The 10,795-nt window shown below is 25.4% G+C and overlaps 1 protein-coding gene across 2 annotated transcripts in view; it reads left to right on the forward strand.

The window, feature by feature from the left end:
- LOC100572781 (carbonic anhydrase 7) overlaps positions 1-10,795 on the forward strand; it is a 24,311-nt gene continuing 13,516 nt past the window's right edge. Inside the window, exons 1-2 of one of the 2 annotated variants that reach the window (XM_029486994.1) lie at positions 1-37; positions 2,834-2,904. In XM_029486994.1, the coding sequence (XP_029342854.1) occupies positions 21-37; positions 2,834-2,904 (88 nt within the window). In that variant the 5' untranslated portion in view covers positions 1-20. Of the gene's footprint in view, positions 38-1,813; positions 1,966-2,833; positions 2,905-10,795 lie in introns of those variants that run through there. The other variant, XM_029486995.1, reaches the window with a different exon arrangement.

Genomic DNA, 10,795 nt, shown 5'->3' on the forward strand with positions numbered 1-10,795 from the left:
GGAATAATTAAATAATATTAATGGTTATGTTAAATCTGTGAGTATTGAATCATTATGATACTATAACGAATAACGATTATAGGTTTAAATAATACATAGGTTACATAAATATTAAAATAATAAGACTAAACCCTTAATTATAATGTATTTATGTTAAATACTAAATGGTAAATAGGCTCTCAAATGCTATTATTATAATTGTGTATTAAATTTATGAAGGGTGAAATAATAAGAAAATACACTAATCTTAAGTAAATATACAATCGTATAATAATTGATGTATTAATGTTAAGTATTATAGGTTATTATATCTTAAATACTATAGAGAAACTATACACTTGTAATATTAGTAAGTAATAGCTTATATAACCTATTTGGCTATTTTAAATTAAAAAAGTTGTAAATGCTATTTTTATATTATATAGTACTTACTTACTTATGTTTGGCTTATACTGTTTTGAACTGTGCTTAATAATTACCAGCTGACAGATTTACTATTATCATATCAGAATGGTAAAAATTATATAAAATGCAAATTTGTTGAATATTGGGATAATCAAAATGTTTTATTTAGATATGGATCTTGTTTATTAAAATTGTTGTGTTATCAATATATTTTAATTAGCCAACAGAAATAACGGTTTTTAACGCGTGCCAAAGATATTATGTAGGTACATAAGTATTTGATCAATGTAATATTAATGCAGATTTTTTTAGTTTAATATCTCTTGGAAATAATTATTTTTAGTTATATTGGGATGTAATACTGTGGATAGGTGAAATTAACTTGAAAGTTGAAAGCAATAATGTTCATAAATTTACTGGTAAAATTAAAAATTTATTCTAGTATGAATCTTGGTGTACGAAAAAATGAAAAAAGTTCAAAGTGAAAATTCGGCAAACTATCACGAAAAATTAAATAGATTTATATATACCAGCATAGGAATATATTTTGATATTTTGTTTTGGCAACAAATTATACAAGGTGATCCAAATAATATTTACAGTGATTATGTAGAAGTTTTAACTTGTTTGAAGTATTTTTTACAATTTTTTATCGTAATATTTTTTTTTACTTTTTTAAATGACATATTTTTGAAGCAGAATATTTTTTGGATAATAACAAAATCCAATTATAAGTTATAAGTTAAAAGTATTTCATTTTTTGATGAGCATAGTAGTACATATCTACTCTGAAAAATGTTGCTCCATTTATGTGAACTTTAAATACCAGTTTCATAACTATTATTAAATACTCGTTTGAAATTAAATTTTTAAATGCACAATGCATCGGGGTATTCTGAAAAATATTTGGTTTCAAAATATGAAATTAAAAATATATGTTTTCATTTTAAGAAAGTTAAAAAAGTTAAAAAAAAAATAAGGATAAAAAACAGTAAAAAATGTTTTACAATCTCAACAAATTATTTGTAAATAATATTTAAAAATAAGTTAACATTTTTTGAATAACTTGTATTGAATAAATCTATAATTTAATGTTAACTGCACCGCATTTTAATATTTTTTTTAAGGTTTATGAAAAGCTTGTAGATGCATAAAAATCATTGCACTAAAACTCATCAAAATATACATAGCTCTATGAAATATTTTATGACGGTCAATTTTCAAATGCACCTCACTTTAAAATATATTCTATGAAATTATTAGTTTATTCAAAAATAAACACAGAGCTTTAAAATTTCTATGAGTTTCATTTAATCATATTGCAACATTATTTAATCTGTGCAATTTGTATTCCTTTATGTCGTAATAAATCAAAGCTACTCAATTAAAAAACCCTCCTACCAACTTCGGTCAATTTGTATAACCGGACATGTACAAACAGAATGACAGTTAAATAAACAGGACAAGTGTGACAATTGCTCAGTTGTGCAAAATAATATGTATCGTTGACCCAATGTGGTTTTGAAAAATATTTCAACTTCAGCTAAGTTCTAAGAACGGGTAAGTAGTATAATACAGTTGTCAGGAAATATTCCTTTATAATAATTAAATTATTTCAATATAAATATATATTTATATTAGAATAATTTAATGGATATTTTCTTTATGGTAAATATTGTACAGATAAATTAAGATAAACACGTTTTAGTTATGTATTAAATTATATATATGTATTATTATACATACATTTGTAGGTAGCTTAAATATACAAAAAAAAAATAGCATTTGGTTATTCTAAACTTTATATAATATTTTTGTCATATAAATAATGTATAAAATATTTTTAAATTTATTTAATTTTCCAAAGCAATATAAATATTTAAAAATAACGATTTATCCTTAACAGTTACTTAATGAATGATTATAGGACCATCATTTGCACACTTTACGTTCTTCAGTCGGTCGGTGACATTGCTATAATTGTAAATATGGAAATATTCTATTTCTTAAATTATCTTAAATCTTAAATCTTAAATAATATCTTAAATTCTATAATAAACAATTAAAAAACAACTGTGGAAGTTACAAGTTAAGTTACATTTAAAATGGTTTACATTTATTGCAATAAATTTAAAAACGGCTATGAAAATAGAGGTAGTAATTTTCATTTTGAACAGTTTACTCAGAGATTCATACAATATCCAATTTATTATTTTTAACTTAGTAAATTAAATAAAAGTGATCAATTTTACCACAACAAATACTTCGAGGTTAATAAAACTGTACTACTGCAATACGTATACTTCATTTCCTTATTTATTTCACAGTCAAGGGGTTAGGGGAATATGATAAATGATATTCAATAAATATTTTGAGATTCGTTATGTGATGTTCATTGTGTTTTAAGTCATCATGATCGTTGTTACAGCCATCTAATGATTTGGACGTCTGCATTGTGGTTTATGATTGCTGTTTTGGCGTATTCAAAGTCTTTCAGTGGGTTAGTATCTAATTACAATCATTAAAATATTTATACTAAATACTATTAATGTTTAAAATATTAGATAATTCACAGTTTTATTCTTGATATTTTATAACAAATTTATTTATGAACGATCGTTTTATTATAAACATGCGTATTAAAATGTATTTAAATAAATTAACACGAATCAAACCTCAAAGGTTTGCTTTGCATCTATACTACTATACATCGTAAATAGATATTTAGTCATGTATTTATTTTTAAGAGGAACAAATTATTCTTGTTATGATGATGGTATCTTTTTATTCAAATCGAAATTATTTTAATTTTCATTACTTACATTATTTTTAGATTTCTGACCTTTATTAGTATTTTCTACCAACTTTATTATTCTTCTTTACTTTAACTTTAGTTTTATAAGAACAATGCTGTAATTTGATTAGCACCAACTGCATCTATATAGTAGATTTAAAACTTTCTCTGAATAGGATATATATATACACCTATATATTATATTCTCTCATATAAGTAAATACAACTGTAACAGTGTGATATACCCTTTAAAAATATTAATTTAATATTCGAAAGTACAAAATTATGCTTAATATATTTCTATAAACGTAATATTGTTAATATTATATACCTTATATGTATACACAATTTATTTCATATTACCTATATAACAATATATTCTTATTTTTTTTTTATTTAAAAGAAGAAAATATTTTGCAGTTCAGATAAATGCCTGATTTTCAAAATTATAATTATAGAAGCACGATATTTGTTATTTCTTGAAAATATTTTTTAAGCTCTATTATTTAAGCTAAAATAAAAATTCAGGCTTTGATCCGACCGGATAAAAGTTCTAATCTTTAGATAATAGAAAAATTTTCAAAATCCGACATATAAACGAGGCATGAGAGTTTTTCTTATGAAGTAATTTATATTGATATAATACTCCATATCAAATTCCTTCCAAAATCGGTATCGGGCAGTAGATTAGTGGAAAATGTTATAATTAATGTAGTAACTAAAGCATAAAATATTATTTTATTGTGGAAATATTCAATTTTGAATTAATATATTTCAGATTCATCTATATTTTAAGATAGTAAAATGTTTTTTGTAAGTAATATTTTTCATTAATAGTAAATATTAAATACATATAATGTAATTCAATATTGCCTTACATAACGCTGTACATTATAAAATATATTATATTTACACATACATTATAATGGTAATTTGGATATATAGTGATCTATATGATTAAACTAATAAAATAAATAAGTCTTTTAAAAAACTAATACAAAATTATATAAAGATATAAAGTACAATTAACAATAATATAGATTAAAGTTAGTGAAGTCAGCTGTAATTTTAAAATTTATGTTCTTAAAATCACTAGTCTTATTATTTTTTTTATAAAATACGACGTTCCAACTTCCTAGTTTATTCGATATCTAAATCTCAGAATATTATGCTAGATTGTACATTTACATTGCTTATGACACAATAGACGTAATAATAATAATAGTATTATAATTTATAATATAAGATATCTAAAGGTATACTTGAATGTAAAATTAGGCGGATTAAAATTAATTTAATTCTATTTCTCAACAATTATTTGTCAAATAATTTTAAATTTTTAAATTTATTTTTGGAATAGGAACTTAATCCGATCGTAAAAAATAAAATAGTCATATGTGACTTGGTAGTAGGTGTGGCGCGGTGGTTGCATTCAGTCACAAAACTTTTTTGAGTGCAAGCACCGGCCGGTGTCATTAGTTCCCGAATGGGTGACCACCCAAGTTTCAGTGACAAATTCTTGCCACACACACACACACACACACACACACACACACACACACACACACACACACACACACACATACACACACACACCTAATAGTCATAGTTACCGGTGTATTTGCTATCTGCATCAGTGGTGTTGGCTGATGGTAGACCCCCTACCTAACCGTGGTTGTGTAATACTGAAGAGATTTTTCATTTTTATTTTTTTTTAGTGAAATTGTTCAATTCCGGGTATTTTTGAACTATTGAAACACGATTTACCATGAAAAATGTAGATAATTAATTTATTAAAATTGAAGTGTAAGTATTTACAAAGGGGGGTCCCTGGGCCAATTTAAGTTTTACCTAGGAGTCCGTGGTTTCATACTAATTGGGAACCACTAATATGTATGAATGCAAGAGTGTGCGGAATTCACTACTTCGATAATATGTCAATATTATACTAGATATTATGTAGTATTATAATATTATATAATATGGCTAGATTATAACTATAAATACCTATTAATTATTATATAAACTAAATTATAGTTTTTATTTTTTTGTGGTTAGTGACTTAATGTGGATTCATTATTCCTATGTCAAAAATAGTGAAAACTGAAAAGACCATTTATCTACTTGATATTCTTTACAGGTTACTTAATTACTTCATAACTGTTTAAGGGCCGTTCTTACAATGTACGGTTAAGTGTCGGTTAACGCTAAGCGACTGATAACAGACTTTTTTTACCGGCAGAATTCGGATGGTTAAGTGTCGGTTAACTTTAATCGGACATTGTAAGAACGGCCCTAAGATGTTTAAGTTAATTTTTTTATTTACTCTGTAAAATGACCGACATTGTGAAGGGTTAAAAAAAAATTAAAACCAGTTTTCAACAAAATCAATTCTTTGTTTTGGTATAACTAAAAAAAATTACTGTATATATTCATGAAATACTCACTTATTGTTTAAATTAGAATTTTCTATACACCTTACAATATTTTAAAAATATTTTGACTCTTTTTGAGCTATTAAAAAATAATAAATATAATAAATATATATATTATAAATATATATATAAATATATAAATATATAAATATAGGTAGGTATAAGAAAACTTTGAATTAATTATTTTTTTAATTATATAAACTTGAAAATTGAATAGAAAGTTCCTCATAAGTTGAAGTGGAAATTAAAAAAAAATTGAGGGTAACTCCACACGAATGTTTGGGATAAACTATAAGGGCGCTTGTAAATTGCACCCACATTAAGCAGGTAGTAAAAATACTATAGTAAATTGCGCCCGGGATATTTTGGTTTCTAAAATAGGTTTAGTAAATTGTGCCTGGGATTTTTCGGGGTCTAAAATGGGTATGGTAAATTGCGCCCGTAGTATCTAAGTGACCTTGAACTCATCGTTACCTATTATGTGTATTTTAAAAATACTGTTGTTCATTTATTGGTGGATTAGCCGAACGTTTATCACTATAATCGTTATGATATTAGCGATATTAATGACTTTATGCGTATATAACGACTTTACGTATAGGTAATATTTTAGTAAGCCGTTTGCCCGCAACAGTGAAACATGGATATTATACATACTTACTGGATTTAGCCTGAAAAAAAAATTATGTTACAATCTACCAAACTTATAAATTTTCAAAATTAAAATGTGAGTTGTCTTCGGGTGAAACAAAGTGGCGATGTAGAGTAAAAACGTGTATTGAGTCGCTAATTAATCTAAACTATCACTAGATACATCAATGATTACTTTACTGGAGTATAATATTATAAATTATAATATGTATATTGTATACTCTCCAATACACCACTAGTACGCCTATATAATAGTAAAATGTGCTCGGACTTTTTGTCCGGCAACCAAAAAATGAATTGAACTTTTTGACTGATTACTATAATAGTATATAGCTTAATATTATATATATCTCTTTTATAATATTGAATTATAATTTTAGAAATTGATTCGGATGACTGGCCATATGTTATTAAAGATCACGAGGGTAGTAAACTTCAGTCACCCGTGGATATAAATACAAAATACGCAAACAGACGATATTTGCCATTTTTACGTTATTTTGGTTATTGGGCATTTAACAGGGCAATAGTGGAAATTACTAATACTGGACATACAGGTATAAGAATTAAAATACTTGTTGCACTTGCATTGATAAATTATAATAATATTTGGTCTAATAGTCAATGTTAAACTTGCCAATAATTCCGATGACGTGCCATTTATCACCGGGGGGCCATTATTCGATTGTAGGTATGAGTTCGAACAGATGCATTTCCATTGGGGAAAAAATGATATGGGAAGTGAACACAAAGTCAACGGACATAAGTAAGTATGAAATAGTAATACAAATGTAAAAGTTGACAATTTTTAAAAATGTTCTGTATAAAATAAAAATAATTTCGAACTACTATAGGGGTGTTGCTTTTAAACATTTATTTTATATTTTAAAAGGTTAATTATCACGGCATATATCATATGAATTCATTTAGGTGTCTTGTAATATTAGTATTTTTTAAAGAATATCCATACAATTTAATACATTTTAAAACAGAAATATTTTGTTCTAAAACTGATATACAGTAACGTAAATCGTAATACAAATACAAAACATAACGATTTTTTTTATGATGATAAATAATAGGTAGTTGTTACGTCATACTTGTTCGTCAGTTATATATACAATAAGGTGATTCATTTAAGTGGCTATTATAAATATTAACTTTAGTTAAATAGGCATTTAAAGTATTTATGGACGGAGTATAGCGGACCACCATTTTTCTGGGTACCCCTGTGCCATACCATTCCACTCATCAAAACTTAATACATAAATACTTATAATGTTATAACTTAAAATATTAATAAGTTATAACTATAACTTAATTAATTTTACTATAACTTGAATTTAACTGAATTCGAAGTGTGATTAAGGTATATGTATCAAAATACTGAAAATAATATTCTGCTCCAGAATATTAAATTAAAAATGTATGTTTTAAATCAAAAACCTAAATCATTTTTAAAATAATATATAAATGTTTTTTAAAAATGTCGTTTTTCAACAACATTAAGCTAGGTATGTAAAAGAATATTCTCGAACAAGTTATAGCTTGTCGAAATAATGAGAGTATACATTTAAATGGGTCAACTCTCTCTCTATATATATGTTGTCTTTTAAATTGAATTATTGATTTTGTTCAAATATATTTTGATAGTTACAAAAAACTTAAGCTTTTTCCACCTGGGAATAATATTCAATGTAGTTTTACTTTTTAGTATTACCTATAATAATCCGAAATAATCACAAAAAATATCGTTTCCAATTACTCCTTAACTAATTACATAACTAATTTCTGTTAATCGTCTATTCAATTATCCGTCATAGTCCTAGTCCTGACTGTGACGGTTAATCGAGTTTCTACTTTCTACTGTACCTGCATTAGAAAAATATTAAATCTTACAAGCCAAGTTATTCAGTATTCTGTTGATATGGATACTCAATAAATTAACCATTATAATTTAAGGGCATGTATTATAGTGTGAACAAATTCTAATCATACCTTATATGAATTTTCCAAAAACATTATATATTTAAATAGATTGAATTAAACTATGTGCCCGTGTAAAATAAAATGATAATATATTGTTTTTTTGCGTTAGATATGCTATGGAAGTTCATATTGTACATTATAAAAAAGAGTACGGAAGTTTCAAAAACGCTCAAAGTTACAGTGATGGCGTTTGTGTCGTCGGATTTTTTGGAGAAGTAATTAATTTTAAATAAATATTCCATTGATCAGGAAGATCCTAAAAAAATGTTAGTTCCATGTGTTCAATGTGTTCACATTTTCGTGGGAAGGGGGGGGGGGTTGCCTACATTATTTTTGGGCCCTCTCTTAACAAGTACATATTAATCACTAGAACCTAGTTATGTATATATTCCCTTGGATCTTATATATATTTCTAAGATAATTGCAATTGTCATTTATTATTTGCACTTTTGTAGTCAATAAAATCTATAATACCTGTAATAATCATAATAAGTTATTCTACCCAAATTTAAAATATTTTACGTTTTATTATTTTTTATATTACAAAACATGATTTATTTTTTACCACATATTTTAGAAAAAATTACATTCTATTCTAGTAACATCAGTTGAAATACAGGGCATCTATGCTCTGGGATTTATACATTTTAGGGTCCCAACTACAAAATATCGGGGGGTGCCCAGACATACCTGGCACCCTCGTGCGCACGCCTATGTATGGTTAGTTATAGTTTTAAAATTGTAGGATTATAATATTATAAAATATAAAATTGTAGTACGTATTATAATATTATTGGGTTTGTTCATAACACATTTATTTTTTTTTTTCTGAGCGGAGCGGTGAATGTAATGATGAATGTTTTTTTTTGTGTCTGATATTACCTTTTGGTACAGTAAAAATGCTTTGATTTTTTTCAACAGCATCTTATATGGTAGAAAAATAAATGTAGTTGGTACTTTGGGGTGGGGGGGAGGTCAAAAGTAAAAAATTCTCATTAGTTTTCAAAAACAAAAATAAAATTAAGGAAAACGGGAATTTTTACGCAAAGCCGATTTTGGTTATTGGTGTAAAACAAATGACCGTAGGTATATACATGAATTGTTGACTGAATATTTATATCAGCGTTTTATATACACTGTAAAATGTTCACATAATATTTTAACTTGTTTTAAGCTGTTTACAGATATTTTCAGTTTCCAATTATTTTAATTTTTTTTTTTTTTTTCAATAAATGTCAATAAAATTTTATTCGTTAGGTCAAAAAGCTTGAAAATTTAATACAAGGCTCCTATTATATTGTTACAATGGCAGTTGAAAAATATTAATAATATATATTCACAATTTTTGTTATAAGCATTTAAATTTCGAATTGGCAAAATACGTATAAATCACTAAAATGTACAAATTATTTTGAGTTAGAAATTCATATTTTTCTTTTAAATCTAAGAATTGAAAGTTTGATACAAGATTATTCATAAGTTTGTCTACCTTTATCGATAAAAATATTAATAAATAAATATAAACAAATTTTAATCAAAATAAAAATGTCTACCGGAAAGTCAAATAAAATTTTCAGAGCGTTACCCACTTACCCGCTTTAAGATTCTGAGTGGAACAATGAATATTATATTGATTTTACAATGATGTGTTTTTTTTTTATTTTTTTTTGTGTCTATGTACACAATAAGTAGTCGAAATAAGGCTTCGAGTTTCAACTTCTGTAGCTTGTTCGATTGGAAAGTGAATATTGTTGGTGCATGGGGAGGTCAAAATTTAGAATTTCCAGTAATTTTCAAAAGTGCCAAGAAAAATAATATAAAGATTAAGGAAAAACTGAAATTTTTACGCAAAATCAATTTTTCACAAAATCAACTTTAGTTTATGGTGTAACTTTAAAACAAATTACCGTAGATGTATGACATTTTCAATGGTTTTTTATATTTGAATTTCCTATACACGATAAAATTTTCAAAATATTTTGATTTGTTTAGAACTGTTTAAGGACATTTTCAGTTTCCAATTTCATTAGTTTTTTTTTCTATGAATGTCAAAACAACTTTATTTGTTGAATAAAAACACTTGAAAATTTTATACAAGGCTCCTACTATATTGTTACATTGACATTTGAAAAATATTAAAAATCCTTAGTCACAGTTTTTGTTTATAAGCATTTAAAGTTCAAAAATTGACAAAATATGGAAAAATCACGAAAATTAACAAATTATTTTGAGTTAAGAATTCATAAAAATTTTTCTTTTTAAATCTAAGATTTTAAAATGTAATACAAGTTTGCTTATAAGATTATCCACCTTTATCAAAAAAAAATGCCTATAAGAAAGTCAAATTAAATTTTTATGAGCGTTTGAAATTCAAATTTTTACAACATTGGATATTCATTTGATTTCTCATGTTGCGATTTCTTATTTTGTTGTAATTCAAAAACGAATAACTGTAGATACATGAAAATTTCACTGAATGTTTATTTATCAATTCTTATACTTGATACAATTTTCAAAATAT

Source organism: Acyrthosiphon pisum, chromosome A1, assembly GCF_005508785.2.
Source record: "Acyrthosiphon pisum isolate AL4f chromosome A1, pea_aphid_22Mar2018_4r6ur, whole genome shotgun sequence".
Lineage (NCBI taxonomy): Eukaryota > Metazoa > Arthropoda > Insecta > Hemiptera > Aphididae > Acyrthosiphon > Acyrthosiphon pisum.